A 20,897-nucleotide genomic window follows, 5' to 3' on the forward strand; every position below is an offset into this window, starting at 1 on the left:
TAAAAATACATTATTATACATATGTCAAATACATCAAATTTGAACAAATTAATTTAATGACTTATGAAAGTGAATCAACTAATCTTGCTAGTACACTAGTATTGTGACACCGGAAAAGCAGATATACAGCTCCAGAGTCCAAGACACTAGCATCCACTATTTGTGGCTGAAAAACTAAAGTACACATCTTGGAAACTAAGCCAGACGAGGGAATGAATTTTTTTAATTATTAAAAAAAAATTGAAAATGTAAGATATAATCTCTAATTTTTTATTATTCTTTTTCATATTTATTTTTAATTTTATTTATAAAATTAATAATAAAATATCACACTTTACTTCTTCAATTAGTAAAAAAAATTGAGAAGATCTGTCTCGCAAGATACTTGATCCCCATCAGCTCTATAATTGTCATAACCTGAACCCCCTTCCCGTTGAATTGAACGCTTGTTTCCTGCCAACGGTGTCTCACATACTCTGTCAGGTAAGATTACTAACATCAAAGATCAGTATTTGAATAAATTAATTCCTTTCTAGTTGTTAAATTAGTATTTCTTTAAATTATTTTATGATTTCAAATGTTTTCTGAAACCTTTTTTTTTTGTAAAAGTTATTGTCTTTTAGTGTTTCTAAAAAAAAGGAAATTAATTAGTATTAAATTTAAATATAAGACATAAAAAATATTAATTACCTAATATTTTCATTTCCAAAATATTGTATTATGCCATAAAAATAAACAAATAAGATAATAATTAAATTTTACAATTTTGACTGCCTACTTTATTTATTAGAGCACTTACATCCCAACGAAAAAAATTAATTACTCTTGATAATAAATATTTTAAGTTTCAAACAGTAGACCAAGAAAGATACTTATTACAAATGTGTTGGATTTGATTATCACGTGATTAACAATACTGTTGAGATATGTGGAAACACGTAAAATTAGAAGTGAATCAGAAGTTTGTCCTTTATCAATGCGAGTATACCCCACTCACCATACAGTCACTATCAAATAATTATTTATAGAAATAAAAAAACAAATTAACTTCCTAGTATATGAACATTTAAGATTCTGAAAATTTTAAAATATATTAAAATTTTTTATTTTTTTAAAATTTGAATATATCAATTTTTGAGTTTAATTTGTTTAATTTTAAAATTTTTTTCACGTATGTATTCGTATTAACTAGGTCAGTATATATCAGGAGTCACATTTAATTTTTTCGTTGAGTCTAAAAAATTCAAATAAACATGAGAAATCAATATGTTCATGTTTTGAAGTCAGAAACTTAAATGTATTTTTAAATTTTTGATAATTTAAATGTTTGCAGATCAAAATGTCAATGACATATTTATCTTTTTCTCTTATTCATATCTAAACTTCTAGATTAGGTTATTTTATCAAATTAAAGGTTAAATACGATTTTAGTTATTTTAGTTATAAGGTAGGAATTGAAAATTTTTTTTATTTCTAATATTTTTTTGTTTATAAAATCGTCTCTAAAGTTCAATTTTAAAATCATCATTATACTAAAAAATTTTAATTTTTATTATCAAATTATCTCTAACTGAAATTAAAAAAAAAAAAAAACAGGTTAAAGAAAAAGTGGAAAGGGGATCGGGGGTGTTCAGGTAAGAAGAGGGAGAAGGAAATCCACCGCCAGCTCTCAAGAGTGTCGTCATTCCTCGCGGTTTGTACCGCCGCAGTGCTTTCTTCGTGATTCGCAACGCTGCCGACCACTACAAAATTGTTCTCATCGCGATTCGCAGCGTCGCTGACCACCGTATCTCCATTCTCGTTTCAATTCACGACGTCGCCACCACTGCCACAGTCTTTTCCACGCGATTCGCCACCACCGTTGCAGTTTTCCTTCCCTCGCGATTCACAGTTCACCGTTGCAGCCCCTCCTCCATCGCCATCGCAGTCCTTCTTCTCGTGATTCGCAAATCACCTGTTCTCCCTCGAGGCCTCTGTAGTGCTGTTTTAATTTCTTATTTTTTTCTTTAATTTTTAAATTTAAAGAAAGGTGTTTTACTTCTGTTTATTCCATTATTGTTGTTGTTGTTGTTGATGTTTCTAGTTACTTCTATTTATTCTTTTTTATTCCATTGTTGTTATTGATGCTTTTGGTTGTTTCTGCTTTTGTTTTTTTTGTTGAAGATGAAGGTAAGACTCTACTTTATTATTTTCTGTTTCTTCTTATTCTCAATTTATATTGCTTTGTTTATCTTTTGGTTGTCTTATTTATCTGCTTCTATTATTCATGTGTATTGCTTTTGTTTCTGCTTCTTATCTTGTTTATCTGCTTCTGTGATGAAAAAAAAAGAAAAAAAAAAATAAAGTTTTTGGGAAAGAAGGGAAAGGTTTTTTTTATCCAAAAAGAACTATTTTAAAATTAAGTTAAATTTTAAGGACGATTTTGTAAACAAAAAAATTTAGGAGCAAACAAAATTTTCAGTTCCTACCTTAAAAACCAAAATCGTACTTAACCCTTAAATTAAATATGAAAGATAGAGATAACGCAATTAATTAACCCTAGGTTGATGACTATAATTAAAGTAGGTCTACGTATGAAACCTTTATTATTCAAAGAAAAAACCAGCACATGCAAAACAGCATCAACATACTTTGATTACAAAAATCAAAGCCTGAAGAAACTAGATACCACAAGGTGATGATGATATTGATCTACACATAACTCATAATAAGTAATCATCATCGCCACTTATTATTCCATCGTTACATATATATAAAGCAGATATTCATTCTAGAAGGGTCTTAGTTTCGGCATGATGCGGTTGAAAGCTGCAGATACACATTCAGTTATAGTGTTTGATAACGTTGCCATCAATGTTTGTGAAACCCTAACACTATCATCAACTATAACACAATCCTTGATTTGATCGCTGTAGTGGTTAGTAACATCGCGGAACCTATCCCATAGCATGACGCCACCATAGTTAGGAGTGTGCTTGATGATTGGAAGAACCTTAGTACACAGATCTTGCGGTGAAATATAGCCACCGCTGGGAGCTGCATCAGGTGCAGCGGGTAGTCCCATAAACACCGTGTTATTGAGCTTCACATAGGAGGTCCATGTATTCCATGAAGATATGAGCAGAGATGCGTCGCCGTTACTATATTGGCATGGAGGGTTGTTGTAGAATTGGATGAAGAGGTAATCGAAAAGCCAAGTTCTAATGGCGGTATCAAGGTAGTAATCTGTGAAGAAACATTGTGGTGCTGCCGACAAGTAAAAGTACCTACACACAAGTAACGGATCCAAAATATTTTGATAACACAAAATTTTGAGAACCAGCCGATTTAACAAATTTTAGTACTAAATTATTTAAAATAAATAAATTTTATAATTTATATATAAAAATTTTGACAAGCTATATTGACTTATGTTTGTAAGTTTTAATAAATATAAGTATAAGCCAATAATAAATGGTATAATCTTTTCGTACTCATTTAAGAGGTTGTGATTCGAGTCTCTCTATCTTCAATAAAAAAAAAACATAGGTATAAATTATATCTTTTTAGTGCACTTTTTTAAATATGAATTTAAACTATTGTTGATCAAGTACCGGTATAAAATAATAGTATTATTTTTTATTATTAGTTAGTAATTTTTAAAAATATTGACTAAAAATATAGCATTAAACTGTTAAACTAAAAATATTGAACTATTGATTAAAAAGAAAAAATTTAGGGACCCGCATAATTTTATTAAAATTTAGTCAATATTTAATCAGTAAAAAAATGAATAATTTTATATTATTAGATATAATTTTATATCATTAAAAATATTAATAATAACTAATTAATGTCTATAAATCACAAAATTTGTTAGTTCCTAACACTTCTCGATTAAAAATATTTGTTAATATAAATTAACATTGTTGACTTTTAAACTTTTTTTCTTGTATTGACCATTGATGATGAATTTAGTTGTAATAATTAAATTTAGAAGACTAACTATAATATAAGCTAATTAAGATCATTTTTTATTTTAAAATTTAAAAAATTAAGGTAATGATTTTTTTTGTAAGAGAATTATCTTTTAACTAGTTAGCTAAAGTTAATTTCGCTCCTAATTAATACAAAAGCACAACTAATATTATAAAAGAGAAATATATCGCTCTTAACATAGTATATATTACGATGATTATTATTATGATGATTATAATAATTATACTAAAATTAAAATATTATTTTTATTATTTGATAACATTTTTAGTTAATTAACAAATTTTATATTTTATATCAATAATTTATATATAAAATTTAATATTTAAAATTTAAAATGATTTTTTTTAATTTTCAATAACAAATTAATTTTTAACAAAAGTTGCACTCTTGTTTTTTCTACAATTTATTATTATTTCCTATACTTTTAAATATAAAAAATAAAAACAAAAGATGTTGTAAAGATGTAAAAAAATATGAAATTAATTTTAGTAATATTTTTTAAGTATTGATAAATATTTGTGAGTATGCACCTGTCTTGCTTTCTGCGTGCATCGAGTTCTCTAGCTAAGTCATCCCAATAAAGGTTCACACCACCACCTTCAATGTCGAAATCAATGCCATCAAGGTACACACTCCCTAATGGACCCTTTTGGCCAGTGAGGAAGTTCTTGTAAAGGTAGTCGGAGACGTTCCTGGCATCGTCCGGCGAGCATAAGGAGTAAGGCCCAACGGCTCCTCCAAGGGAGAGGAACACCTTCACACCGTTGCTTTGGCAATGTTTAATTTCTGGTTCGAGTTTGTCACAAGGGGACCATGGCCCACAGTGGCCAGCAAAGTTCCAATCTGGAGTTCTGCCACAACCGAAAGTGTAGAGAAAGGCGAGGATCACAATCTCAAAGTTTCCGGTGTCACATGTGGAGGTTAAGGTACCGTCGCCATTGTTCTGGCCCCAGTAGATGGCTATGCCACCTTTGGCATGTGCAGAGGAGAGGGTGAGGAGGAAGAAGAGGAGCAATGCTAATGCTTGATGAGTACTACTACTCTTGTTGGAAGCCATAGTGGTTTTCTGTTTTTAGTGGAGAGTGTGGTGCAAAGACAGTGTGAAGTAACCTATTTATAATGGTCACAATAACTTATGTACTAGAAATCTCTAGCATTTAAAATGTGATCAATTATTGATGAGAAACTTTGGACCACTTAGTATAAGATTCGTACACTTGATTATTCAGAAATCAAATTAAGCATGCAAAAGATGTGTTTGATATTAAAAAATGAGTAGTACCTACTATTCTATTCCAAACAAATAATAAAGTAACAATTTTACTAGTTAATCAACTTGTATTAGCCGGTGGTCAATTTACATACTTATTTGCTTGAATTTGAATTCTTTAAATTTTGAATGAAAAAGTCTAGGAGACCAGTAATTTTATTGCATTTTGGCCAGCATGTAATCAGCAGAAAAATGTGAGTCATTGGATGAAATCTCACACCAATCTCACACCATCAAATCATCATTGATGGCTAGTTGATGGCTACCAATCACAAATGTTGCTGGCCCCTAACATTGCTCATTTTGAATTATACTTTAGAAGATAGAGTATGATCTCTTCATTTATTTTATAGGTGGGACAAAAAGAAAATATAAGAGAGAAATCAATCAAATATAAAAGATCACACTTTACCCTCTAAAATAAAAATTTAAAATTTAGAGGATCCAAATCCCGCATTCTGTATGCAGCAATCCATCTATTGGTCATTTGGCCAACGACAAATCCTTAGATGGAGTTCGAGCAGGAAGATACTGTGAACCATAAAAAAAATATTTTTTATTTTTTTTAAATATTTAAATTTAAATTATTATAAAAAAATTTAAAATTTAAATAAAAACATTTAAAATCTAAAAAAAAAAAAAATTATTTCTAAAATTTTAAATTAATTAAGGTCAAATTTAATTAGATTCAACCCTAATTATCCTTTAAATAAAGAATCAATATAACTAATTCAAATCGATTTTAATTGGGCAATCAAATTACAAATTAAATACCCATGAGTTCCGCTACTATTAGCTTAGTAGCTTTCATCCTTAGCCCCTTAAGATGTACAAGTCTTAGGTATTTAAAATATCATCAATTATTGATGAGAAACTATAGATCACGTAGCATAGGATTAGTACACTTGATTATTCAGAAATCAAATTAAGCATGCAAAAGATGTGTTTGATATTAAAAATTGTCAGTACAACCCCCCCAGAAAAAACCTTAATCTACCAATCTTATCATGTTGAATGCTTGCGTATTCAACACCCGTGTAACATCCTTTCGAGGCATTTCAACGTTTATTCGACGTTTTCATGTGTTTGTAAATGTTATCTATGACATTAGCCTGTGAGAATAAAGAGGAATATGCTTTTGTTATTTGTCTTTTAACGTTCAGGATATATAAGATGCTAACTGCTACATCTCAAGTTAAAAATTAAAATACACCGTCCATTATTAACTAACTGAAACTGGCGTGAATTTGCTGGAATTAATTTATAAACATTTACATACAGCATCTAGGCAGGTATTATTGTAGTAATAAGATATAGAAATAGAAACAGCCTTCCAAAAAGAAAAAAACAGACAATTACAAGGAAATAGCTATTCAAAAACAGAATATAATAATCAACGTAACACTTTTAATTTAGATTGAACTCGTGCAACCCGTGTAACTCAACTACAACTTATAATATCTATTATTGGAGCTATATTAGACTTTAGACGCGAGTTAACAGGTTACAATAATGCATAAAGCAATGTCAGAAAATAGAGTCGCATGTACATTGCAGAGATACTTGGATATATAAATGATAAATCAACCATGGGTATCCAACAAGTTATCATGCATGATTTGCCAACAAATTGTTTAGCATAGAATAAAGTTACGAATTATCTATATAAGTTATCAATTGAAAGTTATATAATGCAAAAGAAACTTTCAATAGTTACACAAATATTTTCGAAATGTAAAATAGCTTCCCATTCTTTTCTATCCATTTTCCAACAAGTTAATACCAGAAACAAGTTGTCATGCATGTAGCAGAAAGCCAGAAGCAATGCACTAGAAAGCAATCACATTACTTTTTGCAATGATTATTCATTAATATACATATGTCAAATACATCAAATTTGAACAAATTAAATTTTTCCAGTTACAAATCCTAATGACTTATGAAAGTGAATCAACTAATTATGCTAGTACACTAATATTGTGATACCTGAAAAGCAAATATACAGCTCCAGAGTCCAAGACACTAGCATCCACCATTTGTGGCTGAAAAACTAAAGTACACATCTTGGGTTATTCTGTTTTGTAAGTTTGGCAGTTTGCATATACAAATTATCTGTAGAAGCCAGGTAAGGTTACTTACATCAAAGATCAGTCACCCTGAAACAATTTCCTGGAAACTGAGCCAGATGCTTGATCCCCATCAGCTATGTAATTGTCATAACCTGAATCCCCTTCCCGTTGAATTGAACGCTTGTTTCCTGTCAGTGGTGTCTCACATACTCTGTCATAGCTTGCCCTTTTCCGCTTCTCGTTTGGCACCTTTCTAAAGGGGTCTGTCTTTGGTTTCATAGCCTTGTGTTTTGGCGCCCAAACTCTCTGCAAATCAGGTATCCAACTCGTGAAAGATGAGAACCTACGTGCCCTATCTCTCCTTTCCTTAGCTTCAATTAGTTTTCGGCCATGATCTTCTTGAATAGCCCTTTGGAGTTTTCCAGCGTCATTATTCTGCAACTGAAAGGGCTCGTTTTCTGATGAAATGGGTCCATTACTGATATCATTTTCACCCATTTCATCTCTGTATACTATTTGGTTCAAGGGTTTATCGCTGTCCTCACTGTTAAGAAAATTATTAGGGGCTTCCTCCACATCTGCAAATAGCAGCAGGTCCATTTTGTTGTAGATTTTGTGGACCACGTCTTCAAGAGTGTGAGAATACCTGCAATTTTGAGGGGTCCCACTATCATTAGTCTACCTGGTTTGTTTGTTATGCAGTCATCTACTTAGTTCCATTTTTTTTGTTCTTATGGTTATTAGTTTTCCTGTTAGTGAACCTAGAATTGGTAACAATGATGCTGGTATTTTGACGTTTCCATCAGTATAATAAAATAAAAGTATGAAACCTAGTGTTATGAATCCCATATCTATCAGCGATATACTTTATACAGTTTGATCTTTCTATTTTTCCTTGATTCTATATATTCATTTTCAACCGTTTCTATGGAGAAAGATAAAAGTATGTCTGGTTTGGGTAGAAAGACAACTACTAAGCAATTGTAAGTTACTCTGCACTGCAATAACTAAAAATACTACACTCTTTCCATACTGAAGTATACTTTCAGGTATACGTCCCTCCATTTTTAACCCTATCTCCTTTACATAGTAAAATGACTAGAAAATTATAGGGGTGTGTGTATATATAGGAATAACTGCAGCGAATGAAAATAAAATAAATAGCTAACACTTCAAAAATAATATTTAAACTTTCAGAATAATTATCAACTATCGTGCAAAAACACCCCAATCCATGTGTAAAAACTTGTACCTGCTTTTGATGATCTTTGCCACATAATTTTCAAGGTTCCAATCACCAAAGAAACCCCCTTCCATGTGGCAGTGCATGTCATCCAAAAGCTGGCATATTTTCTTGACAAACTTGTGTTTACTAGAATCCTCGACTCCACTTCCAACCTCTGATTGTAAAATCTCCATCCGAAGCAAAATCTGCAGCTCATATCTAATGGTGATTAAGGAAATACAAGAAATAAAAGTACCGCAAATTTTACAACTGTTCAACACATCATATGCAGAATTAAAGGAAAACATTGTCAAAGGATACTCTCTAGCTGCATGCTCTGTAACTTGTTTAGTACGTCTTGGTTCGGAGGCCTGAGAGAAAGAATTTCTGCTTTTATACTTTGCTGCCAACTCTTTTGGTTCTTTCAATAGAAATTTTATCAGTTCAGATGCAACAATGCTACTGGAAGGAGCATTATGACCCTCATTACTGATTTCCCTATCATCATGCTGAACTTCAGAATTTGTTTCTCTGCCACCCTTCTGGCCCTCAGAATTGGTTTCTCTGCTATCCTTCCGACACAGCCAATAGATAGATGAATTCACAAGTCGCTTTGCCATAGCCCCAAGGTCTATATCTTCTGATTCAATCCCCTGTTGGATCTTGGTGGAAAGATTACTGAAAAATTCTGCAGACGATTCTAACCTACAGTCAAGCACAGCGTCATCCTGTATTCTAGAAGCCTCGGTGTTAATCCCAGCTGAGGCAGATGAGGATACCGGCTGTTCAATATTTTGAGGTGACTCAGTTAATTTATCTTTATTCTTTTCTGCAATGATCTCATTTGACTTTGGTATTTCTGACAAATTTATTATATCACTACAGCTAGACTTCTTTATCTGTTTCATCCACCATTTCAAAAACTTCAACTTTTTTGACTTGCTACTTTCAATGACTGAATAAACATCCTTCAAATCCATTTCAAATTGATCACATACTGATTCACAGAATGAGTTCCATGTAAGGTTTTGAAGTGATTTCAAATCCATCTTTTTCTTTTCCCCATGACCCTCATTAGCTGCATCACTCTCCTTAGCTTGAGAATCCAAGAAAACCTTGTCCTTCTTAGATTTGCGATCAGATTTAAAAACCCTATGTTCCATTGTCCTTATATATTGAGCCATGTTTGCTCCACCTATATCATTATCCATATCTGGATCCCCTAATACAGATAAGAGAGCAGAATAAACAGTAAAAGGCCTCAGAACACCCATACATGAACCACCATTACCATTGGTGAGAGACACCAACGCCCAGCAACCTTCTTTACAAAGAAAACTCAAGAGGATTTCCCAAATGGGCACTGATTTTCTCCTCCACTGGAAGCCAAATTCAGTAGCAAGCATCTGAAGAACCCTATCTGCAAAAAACTGATCCGAATTTTCGTCCTTGTTCTTCTTAGGTTCTCTGAAAACCTCACGCACCATAACAGATTCAGATAAGCACTCCCTCACATTCACAAAAGCATCAGACTTCTGCACAGCCTTAACCTCAAATTTAATGATTCCATCCGAAAACTGTTTCCGAAATCTCTCATTTCGCTGACAACCTGCTCCTTGCGAATTCGCCAAATCCGGATTAAACCTAGCATCACCACACCTACGTGGAATTTTCAAATCCACTAACTCAAGATCACAACAATTGCACTGAATAGGAATCCTATTCACATCTAACATCTGAAGACACAGCTGCACTTGAGCTTTCTTAGAAGAACAATCATTAAAACCAAGAGAACCCCAACAAACCCCAATTTTGGGGTAAATCAAGCCAAAAGGAACAAGAGCAGAACCAAGCACAATCGAATCTGCGCCACAAAAACCCCAACCCAAACCCTTAACCCCCCTCTCAAAAAACCCACGAACCCTTCCAACTTCACCACTATCACCGCACTCGGATTCAAATCTAGCACTAGCGCTAACACTAACCCAACTACAGTGAATATCTCTAGAACTAAACACATCCCTAACACCCCCAAAGAACTCCAAAAACATCTCGCGGAAAGAATACTCATCACCGACCTCTCTATCAAGAAACAAAGACAATTGTTCAAAGGAATTGCATAGGGGAGAGAACAAGAGTACCAAACTGGAAGGTATTGGAGAATCGAGACTTGAATCGGGATCCCAAGCATAGTCGTGGATGAGCTGGCGCAAGGTGGAGGCGATGTGCGAGGCTTTGGGGGATGAAATGTGGTGGCGGCGGAGGAGAGAGGGGAGGGAGGAGAGGGCGTTGGAGAGGTGGCGGAGGGTGGGGGAAGGGAGGTCGAAGGAGAGGGAGAGAGGGATGGAGAGAGTGGAGGATGAGAGGAGAGGGGAGAGGGATGACAAGAAGAGCCTGAAGGAGAAGAGTGCTGTGGAGAGAGAGGGGAAGGAGAGGAGTGTGGCGGCGGAGGAGAGGATGGCGGAGGTGTAAGGTGTGGGGTCAGGGAGGTGGAGGAGTGGGTCCAAGTCGATGAGGAGAACGATGCGTTCGGTTTGGGAGTAGCGTGTCACTGGATCTGGATCTGCCTCTGAAGAACCCATTCACAGTGAAGATGAAGGTGAAGGTGGTGGTGGAAATGGAATTGGAAAAAGAAGAAGAAGCAGAAGAATGAAGTTGGAAAATCGAAAATGGAGGTGGCCGTGAAGATGGTAACCGGTGCCGGCACGGTGGAGAGAGAGAGAGAGAGAGAGTGAGAGTGTGCAAGTTTGCTGCAACTTCAAATTTGGATTGAAGGGGATGAGTGATGAAACGGTGTCGTTTGTAAAGTGGTTTCGAGAAACTTTGCGCTTAGGCGGGAAATGAAATATTGGCGCCACATCTTTCAAATTTTGTACGCTAAATTAAATATTCAAATTTCAAAGTGTAATATTATTTAAATTCATATTATTAAAATTCTGGTTAATTAAAAAATAATTTTTTTTAACTAATGATAGAAAAACTCAAATCCGCAACCTCTGTACGGAGAAACTATACTATTTGAGTTATAGCTTGTTGGCAAAAAATTATATATATATATATATATATATATATATATATATAGCAAAAATCTTAAAATCTATTCATATACTAAAAAGTATAACATTTTTAATTTAATAAGAAGTGTTTAAATAATAACTTACGTGTCTGCTAAATGCTAATCAATCCACTCCAAATTAGATGATTTTGTAGTGTTAATTTCTTCATTTATATGTTTATTTTTTAATATGTAATCTAAAGGCTAAAGCTATATTTATTTTTTGGATTTATAAACAAAACAACTTTATGTTTTTGGTAGAGATTAGAGAAACAAGTTTGTAGCTTGTACCATTAAATGGGTCTGATGACTCTGATCATTGATCAATTATAAAATCACCAGACTGCTTGCTGTATGGGCTTGCCACTCACCTATTATTATTAATGTATCTGACTCAAATTTTCGATGCATTGACCATTACCAAAAACAAAAAAGGTCTACCAATGGTTTTGCTAAAAAACAATCTGAAGATGCTTAATGAAATTGCTTTGGAATTTGGACACATGTATTTCTGACTTAAGAATAAATAAATAAAGAACAACATATGTAATTATGTATACATATCTAACCATGCTATATGTATACTAAAATCAGCTTTTATAATTAACTATCAGCATAAAATACATGTTAAAATATAAATATATATTAAAAAGAAATTAAATTATACATATATTTATATAAAATACATTAGTGACTGATTTTAATGATTAATTTTAATATACAAATAACATTTTTAATACACGTTACAATAAATAAATGCTGCTGGGTATCCCAGTTAACATATACATCAAATCTTAGTATCTTACCAATATACTCTTGCCTAAGTTCCTATTAGATACGAGAAAAAAACATATCTCTAGCTTCACCAAACGTGTAAGCTTAGCTAATCCATCCAGTGATGCAGACAATTAACTCCGACATGCAGTACAACAAATTAAATTAACAATGTGCTTAGTGTTTTAGAATGTTGTGGGACACAGAGAGATGTTGTAAACGAAATCTTACCAGCAGCAATATATTCATATGCGAAGAATTCCTTGGACCAGAGTATTTGACACCCACAATCATCAAGAAAAGTATGCCATATACCCATGAGTCCCCTTGTAAGATCACTTCAAAATGTTGTGTCAATTATTAACATATAGTGATATACATGCCAACTTAATTAGCAATGACATTATCCTTAACATCATCATCAAGTGTTACATTTGATTCCCATTTAACGGACCTCAGATTTGGTCTAAGTATAATACACTTTTCTCTACTTCTAAATTCTAACTACATTTTTCGTTGCTTCTTGTCAATGCCTTAGAAAGAATCAGAAGTGCTAACTTGCAAAAAAGAAAAAATGGTCTTTCAACTTCAATGTGATTCTGCTGACTGAAAATGAGACCAGTATTCCTTAACAAGCTGCCCAAAAAGTGATCCTTCCCTCTTCATCAAGTTCATTGGCTCATCATACTCTACCAGTTTTCCTGCACAATAATAGAATTCTAGTGAGGAACAAGATCTATGACTAGTTTCAAAAAGCATTTGCACAATCATATTGATGATGCTAATGGCACATGGCAAGTGGCAGTTAATATGCAACTTACCATCACTGATGGCAAGAACCTTGGTGCAATCCATCACAGTTGGTATCCTGTGAGCTACTGTGATTACAGTACAATCTGCAAATTCAGTCCTAATGGTTTTCTGCAGAATCAAATCAGTTGCATTGTCAATTGATGCAGTTGCTTCATCCAGCACTAATATCTGACTTCTCCTTAGAAGTGCGCGCCCCAGACAAAACAACTGCCTTTGTCCCATACTCCAGTTCGCTCCGGCTTCAACAACTGAAAAACAGATTCTTATAAGTCATAAGTAATTAGGCATGAATTGAGCAGTACAAGACTGATAATAGCAAAGGTTGAAAAAAGTTCACCTGAGGAATCTAATCCCTCTTCTTTCTCTTGGACAGCCTCTCGCAATTGACACTTCGCAAGAACCTTCAAGTGGAAGCCACAATTAGTACATATTTACTATGCAAAACAGAGATAAACAGGAGGAAGGCTTCTACTTGTCATTGATCAAACAACATGCTTAAAACAAAAGGATTATACATTACCTCCCAAATCTCTTGATCAGTGTATTGCGATAAGGGGTCCATATTGTATCTGACTGTTCCATTGAAAAGAGTAGGATCCTGCGGTATGATACCGAAACGCGACCTCAAATCATGAAGTCCAATGGAACAAATATTAATGCCATCAACTATGATCTCTCCACCGGCCGGCTCCACAAGCCGGAATAAAGCGCCTATTAGTGTCGACTTTCCACTACCTGTCCTGCCAACAATACCAATCTTGTGTCCTCCTTCAAATGTGCATGTGATTCCACGGAGTACAAGAGGCGCATCAGGTCTATATCGAATCTGTTTTGGAATTATCAACAAGCAAATTGTATACTTCAGTTCAACTTCCATTATTTAAATGCCTTCATGCACAAGTTTTTCTAATAACTAACAATGTACCTGCAAATCATGAATTTCCACTTTTCCCTCAAGTGGCCAATTTGTTGGAGGACGATTTCCTTCTATAATTTCTGGAGCCTCACTTGGTATATGCATATATTGATTAAGCCTTTCCACTGATATTATGTAATTTTCTATGTTGCACTGATTTTGAATTGAAAATACTAGTGAAGCATTAAGTGAAAGGCCATATGAGAGAGCCATGCCAATAAAACCTGGAAAATAACACCAAAGTTTCAAGTTAGAAAAATTTCTTGAAAAAGTGCTTAAGTTTGAGGATATAGACATAATTTATAAGCCATTAGACAAAACACAGAGTGACATTGAACTCAGTCTCACCAGATGTGAAAGTTCCAGAGGGAAGTACAACCATGCAAAGTGCTGCAGATGCAAGAACAACTGCACTGACTGTTTCCAACCGCTGAATGAGCCACTCATTTGCTGCAAAAGTATGGAAAAAAGGACTAGCATTGACATCAATCAAATGAAGATTCTTTGCAAAAAAACGATCTTCCTCCTCAAAAGCCCTTATTGTCACAGCTCCAGCTACAGATTCAGCTAGGTGATTAGCTACATAGGATTTTGTTGTGCCATTGAGCCGCATCAATTCTTTCGCAGTAGCAAAGTAATATCTCTGTATTAGAAGTAAGTATTCTTAGTAAACTTTCCAGAAAAGAATATAACTTTCACATTAAAAGTAAGAATCTGTTACCTGCAAGCGAATTGCAAAAATAATCATCGGTATAGAGACAAACAAGACTTGCCAAGTAACAACTGCTAAGACTGTAAGATTAGCATAACAGTTAGAAGTAGCTGCAACAGCAAAAAGAAGGCCAAATGGGACATCAAGATCAACAATGCTGAGATCCCCAGAAACCTGAACAACAAAATAACGGTCAGTCAAAACACTTCCATTGCATACGGCTGCAAGAGGAAATAGTTTAGTATGCTTACCCTGCTAAGTATCCGTCCCAAGGGGGTGGAGTCATAAAATGCCATTGGTGCGCGAAAGAGAGAATTCAGTAGCTGTAGAAATAATGATTTTGATGACTGAAGTCCCATAGCAACTGTAAGAAGACTTCTCACCAACAAGAATAATGTTGAAGTAAATCCAATCAACAAGTACACTAAAATCAATTTCAAAGTGCTGACATGAGGATTGTCAACATTGGCAGCCATCCATGAGTTTTGCGATATCTGGCCAATCACAAATGTAATCTGAGAAATGACAGCCACAGAGAAGTACACGTATCCTTTGTTCTGATTCAGATACTGTAAGTAAGGCCGGAAGCCTTGGTTTCCTTTCTCTCTCTCTTCTTCCTTAATTAGCTGATCTCCTTTTGATGCATCAAACTGCTTCTCCACAGAAGTTTTCCTAATCTCTACTGCAGAATTAGAATTTCTCTGGGAAGAAGTAACATCCATAAGCCGGTCAGAACCAGCAGTCTCTTTGTGAGCACTGACAAGGTCCTGAAATTCTTGACTTGAGGCCAACAGATCATGATAAGGAGCAGCTTGTAGGATTTCACCATCTGACATCAACTATAATGCAGAATGGTGTTAAGGACCGAAACAACAATTGAATGATGCAGATGCGCACAAATCAAATAAATAATGAAAAAATTAGTCATGAACAACCCGTGTGACATCAAATGTAAAAAACGAATTAATTAGTCCATTCATAATTCAATTAAAAAAATCACAAAATCATAACTTTAGAACTTGTTATATATTTGCAATCATCATATATTTTTACAAAAATACAAGGAGAGAAGTATGATATAAAATTAAACAGTGGTTTAAGATTGCCAAATTACCAAAACAGAATCAAATGCAGGAAGAAAGTCAACTTGATGAGTGACAAGCAAAACTGTCTTTCCTGCAAGTCCTTGCATGATGTATTCCTACAAAATTCCAAATAAATCCTTCAGTAAAGAGAAAGTAAACAACACTGGAGAAATAAAATGCAGTATGTAAAGAAAGGAATTTGTCATTACATTAAACAGATTTGTGGCAGTATGTGCATCAACAGCACTGAATGGATCATCCAAGAGGTATATATCAGCATTCTGGTAAAGAGCACGAGCGAGCTGAATCCGTTGCTTCTGGCCTCCACTCAGGTTAACCCCTCTCTCCCCTATCTCAGTGAGATCACCATGGGGAAACAACTCAAGGTCCTTTATTAGTGAAGACCTATGCAGAGTTTCTCTATACTTTTGAGTATCCATTGCTGATCCAAACAATATGTTATCCCTTATTGTACCTGTCTGTATCCATGCTGTTTGAGAAACATAGGCAAATTTGCCATAAACTTCAATCTGCAATTCAGAAATAGTGAATCAGATAGATATCTTTCAAATAAATATAATGCACTCTCAATAGGGTGAAATAAGCTTACAGTTCCCTGAGTATTAGGAACTTCCCTGAGAATTGCTGCTAACAGTGTTGATTTTCCTGATCCAACCTCTCCACAAATAGCCAACTTTTTCCCTGGCCTAACCTCTAAGTTGATATTTCGCAGTGTCGGTTTTGATGCATTATCTTCCCATGAAAAGTCAGCAGCCTTGATTGAAATGGAGCCCCTCATGTTGTCGCTGAAACTCTTCCTCTTGACATTTGCATTCTGCAGCTCAGGTGCCTCAAGGAACTTTACAAGCCGGGCAAACGCGACTCTGGCCTGAATGATCACCCCAATGACATCAGGAATGATTCTAATTGGATCTTGAACAAGGCGCAAAGTTGCCACGAAGGTGAAGACGTTGTTAGCATGCAGGGGAACGTTAAGAAAGTAACAAGCTCCAAAGGAAGCAGCGGATACCAACACAGGTGAGGACCAAAAGAGAAAGGTGTTGTAGGCCTTGCGCAATAGCACTGCAGACAACCATTTCAGCTCCACGTTCCTTAATCTTTCAATAGAATCCTTGAAGTTGGTTTCCCACGCATACAATTTCAACACCTTCATATTCAGAAGAGCCTCAGAAGTAGCCTTCAACCTCTCATCTTGTGCCACCATGAGTTTGCTTTGAAACTTATGCTGCAACTTTGCAAGTGGAGTATTGCAAAGCACAGTGAAAACTATCACCACCAAGGAGGCAATTGTAGCTAGCCCGACGGCGCGAAAAAGTATTACCAAGGAGATGCATAGCTGGACGCTAGTCGTCCATGTCTGGTGAAACCAATAAGGAAATTCTCCGATTCTATAAGCATCCACAGTCACATAGTTCATGATCTCACCACCAGAATGATTCAATCTAGCAGAATTTGATAACCTCAGTTGTTTTTTATAAATGGCTGCAGTGAGCAGAGATTTAACTTTCACACCTATCAGTCTGGCTCGGAAGTACCACTGCCTTTGTGATAAAGATTCTATGACCTTCGTAAAGAAAAGTGATATGACCAATACAAAACCTTCATATTTGAAGCTTTCATTGCCCTCAGCTACCAGTATGAAGGAATTCAGAAGCAGTGGACCAACGGAAATAGCAATCACCTTAAGCAATGCAAAGAATCCTGATATCAGAATTTCTCTCCGGTGACATAAAACTATAGTCCACAAAATCGATGAGTGCGAAGACGGATCATTCTGTTTCTTCCTGTTCAATTGGTCTAGAAACAGCAAGTAACAACTTTCTGCTTGATCTTGCTCTCGCAACTTTGGGATATCTTCTTCCTGAAGTGTTTTCTCTTTACCCCTCTTCATCAAAGGATTCATCCACCAAAATGACATGGTACTAAAGAATCCAGCTCTTCCATATAGAGCATCGTTGTTGATAGAACCAATTTTGTTGGACTCACCATTCAAAGGAGTGTAAAGGCTTTCATCAAGTTCCATGTCAGTTTCCCTGCATTTATATGTGCAAAGCAACAATAATATTGCCCCTGGGAAAGATAGAATATCTAAAGCTACCTTAAGGGACAGGTCTTTGCTACCAATTACATAAAACAAGGAAAAAGCACAGGAAATGCCAGAAACCAAAAAGATAAGAACAGAGAACATCCTTAACCATGGTCTTGGAAGCTGTTTTAGGCCAATATTTATTGCTATGCTGACTGACAACCATGTCAATCCTTGAAAGAATTCTAGCAACCACAGATCAAGAGGCAAAGAAGTGTGGGTTTTCCTCAAATTCTCCACTAAAACCCAAATGCCTAAGCACAAATGCACCAGGCCAAGAGCACCATTGGCTATGGCAGAGACTAGATGCAATTTTGAAAGTCTTGGTGACCCTGTTAGACCATGTAACGGTTTGGAGGGTAACTTCTTGATCATAATGAATAGGAGCATGAGAAGAAGCAACACATCAAAGCAAGATATCAAGAAGTGGTTGATGCATGAGGAAGGATCAATCAAAAACTTGAAATCATAGCTGCATGTTTCTTCCCCACAGAACATGCTCCAAAACCCCTCCATTTTTTAGGCCTTCTCTTCGTTACTTAAATTCTGTGTAAAAGAGAAAAATCTGTCAGCTAAATCATGCCTTCAGTGTAAAACATATTGACTTGATTATTTGAACACAAAGAATGGCGCAGAAACAAGATTTAATGAAAGAAAAACATCCCAAGGGTGAAACTAACTACAAGGAGAAGTAGGTAAGAATATAATGACAGTGAAAGATTCAACCGGAGAAGTCATCATCTAAATTCTTGTAAAATCATGAATTTAGTTAGACTCATGAGCTAACTCGAGAATTTGATAACCGTACTTATCAGAAACCATTCAATGCAAAATGCAAAGCCACAAAAGAGCTGGTTTCGGCATTGATCATTCCAAGAAGAATGAGAAAAAGAAAACAGAGTACGTATGATTATATTATACATACACACTATCGTTCAAAAAATTACTGCAGGACAAAAACACAAACAGGAAACAAGCACCGATTAACGGAAGAAGAAAAATAATACTATCATTTGAAAATTAGAAAGCAAGAAGTGTAAACGTCAGTTTTTTTTTTCTTGGTTCAAAATAATGGATGGCGTATAAACAAACCTGTAGGTAGTAGACTTAGAAAGCCGAAAGTGTGGCGGAAAGTGAAGACGTTTTGTTATGTCTTAGCAATTAGCATATACTCATAATTCAATTAATTAATTATAATTAACGAGTGAGGAAGAAGAAGAGAAGGCGGTGGTGTTAAATGAAATGAAGAGAGAAGTGAATTTGTAAGTGCATATGAGAGGAGCATGATGGCGTCATAGCTGACGTCACGTAGTCTCATCTTCTTTGTAATTTACGTTTGGAAATATTGAGATGGAGATGGAGAAGTAGGAGCAGGTAGCCTAAGCCTAGTGAGTAGTGACAAATCGTTGCCGCGGTTCCGATTCTTCAACCCACACACCACAAGCCACTCATTTAGACATTATTTGTAATCTGGTGAAAACTCAGTTAGATTAAGATTGAATATCCAACCTAATTGGGCCTTTAATAATTATTTCGAAAAGACTACAAAATTTTTAAACAAAAAAATAATTTAGTCTTTGATTTTTTTTATGGGAGTGATTAATTCTGTATCAAAAAAATATATACATAAACTAATTAGTCCCATACAAATAAAATTAAGGATAGAGAAGAGTTTTTTTTCTTAAGAGTTTTGTTATCTTTTGAGATAATTGTGAAGAATCGTTTAGAATTTTTTTCTTAAATTAATTTTATACAAAGTTAATAGTTAAAAATTATTAAATAATTTAATAAATTTGACTAAATTATTATTTAACAAATTTTAATTATTAAATTCACGTGAAACTAACTATACCTAAATTTTTATTTTTTAATCCACTCACACTTAGATGGTAAAAAATTATTTAATTATATTTGTTTTGTATTATTTACATAGTAATTATTTAAAATGAATATTTTTTCAATTTGTCGTATTCGACACACGTATTTTTTATATCTGATTGTATTTTAATAAAAAATAAAAAATTTTAAATATGTTTATACATATCTAAATATTTTCGTATATTAATATGTTTTGTCTTATTCTTAATATATAATTAAAAAGACATTAAAAATAATTAAAAAATTTATTTTATACTTTAATATGAATAAAAGACCAAAATATCATTATAATTATCTAAAAAATATTTTATATTTTAGATATATAACATATTTCCGTATCTTATACAAATTTTAAATTTTTATGTTTTGTGTGTTCCGTATCGTGTCGTATCCTATCCATCAGATAATTACAAAAATAAATATTTTATTAGTATAAAATTATTATATATATTAAAAATTAGTCATCAACACATGACACGGGGGTGAAATACAGCCGCCAAATTTCATCATCTCTTATTTCTCATTTTTATAATCTTCTTTGCTAATGCATTTTAAGGGTAACTTATTATAACTTTGTTTACTAATTTACTTTGCTAAAAAAACCAAAATTATAAAGTTTTTATATATAATAACTAGTGTATTAAATATGTCTATTTTTTAATTTTTTTAAATATGTAATATAATAAATTAAATGTGAGATTATTAAATATAATAAATACATATTTTTTATCCTAATTCTAACAAAAATTGACTTTAAATTTTAAAAATAATAATTTTATTTTTGTATAAATATATAGTATATACGATAATAAAAAAGTATTTAAAAATCCCCGTAGATATATATAGCAGAAAACCTCTTCATCAAGACCATAGGTTGACCCGTTGAATGGAGGGATGCAATTTCGTGTAAGATGGACTTAAATCAAATTAATTTTAAAGGTAATAAGTGACCAAAACACAGTGCCAAAATAATTATATCCAAATAATAGTTATCTTCTTTGAATTGAGAAGCTTT

At 34.0% G+C, this 20,897-nt stretch overlaps 3 protein-coding genes across 6 annotated transcripts; all 3 read right to left on the bottom strand.

Annotated features, from left to right (window-relative positions):
- Nucleotides 1–2,547: 2,547 nt before the first annotated feature.
- LOC112712412 (hevamine-A) lies at nucleotides 2,548–5,074 on the bottom strand. Its single transcript, XM_025765300.3, has 2 exons — nucleotides 4,509–5,074; nucleotides 2,548–3,266 (listed from the first exon to the last, which is right to left on the bottom strand). Exons 1-2 carry the CDS (start codon nucleotides 5,033–5,035, stop codon nucleotides 2,771–2,773), a joined length of 1,023 nt encoding a protein of 340 aa, XP_025621085.1. The 5' UTR covers nucleotides 5,036–5,074; the 3' UTR covers nucleotides 2,548–2,770.
- A 1,999-nt stretch (nucleotides 5,075–7,073) lies between these two features.
- LOC112712413 (uncharacterized) lies at nucleotides 7,074–11,313 on the bottom strand. Of its 2 annotated transcripts, XM_025765304.3 has the most exons (4): nucleotides 8,864–11,313; nucleotides 8,570–8,761; nucleotides 7,388–7,963; nucleotides 7,074–7,298 (listed from the first exon to the last, which is right to left on the bottom strand). In XM_025765304.3, the coding sequence occupies exons 1-3, from the start codon at nucleotides 11,122–11,124 to the stop codon at nucleotides 7,396–7,398; spliced, it is 3,021 nt and encodes a 1,006-aa protein (XP_025621089.1). In that variant the 5' UTR covers nucleotides 11,125–11,313; the 3' UTR covers nucleotides 7,074–7,298; nucleotides 7,388–7,395. The 2 variants fall into 2 exon arrangements, with proteins under 2 accessions (XP_025621089.1, XP_025621088.1); XM_025765303.3 differs by having other exon boundaries at nucleotides 7,074–7,963.
- Nucleotides 11,314–12,582: 1,269 nt separating this feature from the next.
- Nucleotides 12,583–19,496, bottom strand: LOC112712414 (ABC transporter C family member 10). 3 transcript variants are annotated; one of them, XM_025765305.3, is made up of 12 exons: nucleotides 19,097–19,496; nucleotides 16,508–18,550; nucleotides 16,107–16,427; nucleotides 15,927–16,013; nucleotides 15,064–15,651; nucleotides 14,822–14,986; nucleotides 14,449–14,743; nucleotides 14,110–14,324; nucleotides 13,705–14,010; nucleotides 13,522–13,585; nucleotides 13,193–13,432; nucleotides 12,583–13,072 (listed from the first exon to the last, which is right to left on the bottom strand). In XM_025765305.3, exons 2-12 carry the CDS (start codon nucleotides 18,518–18,520, stop codon nucleotides 12,960–12,962), a joined length of 4,407 nt encoding a protein of 1,468 aa, XP_025621090.1. In that variant the 5' UTR covers nucleotides 18,521–18,550; nucleotides 19,097–19,496; the 3' UTR covers nucleotides 12,583–12,959. The 3 variants fall into 3 exon arrangements, with proteins under 3 accessions (XP_025621090.1, XP_072059717.1, XP_072059718.1); XM_072203616.1 differs by lacking the exon at nucleotides 19,097–19,496 and adding an exon at nucleotides 18,930–19,088; XM_072203617.1 differs by lacking the exon at nucleotides 19,097–19,496 and adding an exon at nucleotides 18,813–19,088.
- Nucleotides 19,497–20,897: the final 1,401 nt, after the last annotated feature.

The sequence above is a fragment of the Arachis hypogaea genome, chromosome 9 (assembly GCF_003086295.3).
Source record: "Arachis hypogaea cultivar Tifrunner chromosome 9, arahy.Tifrunner.gnm2.J5K5, whole genome shotgun sequence".
Lineage (NCBI taxonomy): Eukaryota > Viridiplantae > Streptophyta > Magnoliopsida > Fabales > Fabaceae > Arachis > Arachis hypogaea.

What these genes read in the sequence shown, in the direction of transcription:
- LOC112712412 (XM_025765300.3), bottom strand. Translation starts at nt 5,035, where the DNA reads ATGGCTTCCAACAAGAGTAGTAGTACTCATCAAGCATTAGCATTGCTC. An exon ending in GCACGCAGAAAGCAAGACAG is followed by an intron (nt 3,267 to 4,508) that starts GTGCATACTCAC and finishes ACTTGTGTGTAG; the next exon opens with GTACTTTTACTTGTCGGCAG.
- LOC112712413 (XM_025765304.3), bottom strand. Translation starts at nt 11,124, where the DNA reads ATGGGTTCTTCAGAGGCAGATCCAGATCCAGTGACACGCTACTCCCAA. An exon ending in ACAGAGCATGCAGCTAGAGA is followed by an intron (nt 8,762 to 8,863) that starts GTATCCTTTGAC and finishes AATCACCATTAG; the next exon opens with ATATGAGCTGCAGATTTTGC. An exon ending in GCAAAGATCATCAAAAGCAG is followed by an intron (nt 7,964 to 8,569) that starts GTACAAGTTTTT and finishes TCAAAATTGCAG; the next exon opens with GTATTCTCACACTCTTGAAG.
- LOC112712414 (XM_025765305.3), bottom strand. Translation starts at nt 18,520, where the DNA reads ATGGAGGGGTTTTGGAGCATGTTCTGTGGGGAAGAAACATGCAGCTAT. An exon ending in TTCCTAATACTCAGGGAACT is followed by an intron (nt 16,428 to 16,507) that starts GTAAGCTTATTT and finishes TCTGAATTGCAG; the next exon opens with ATTGAAGTTTATGGCAAATT. An exon ending in TGGAAATTCATGATTTGCAG is followed by an intron (nt 14,011 to 14,109) that starts GTACATTGTTAG and finishes ATTCCAAAACAG; the next exon opens with ATTCGATATAGACCTGATGC.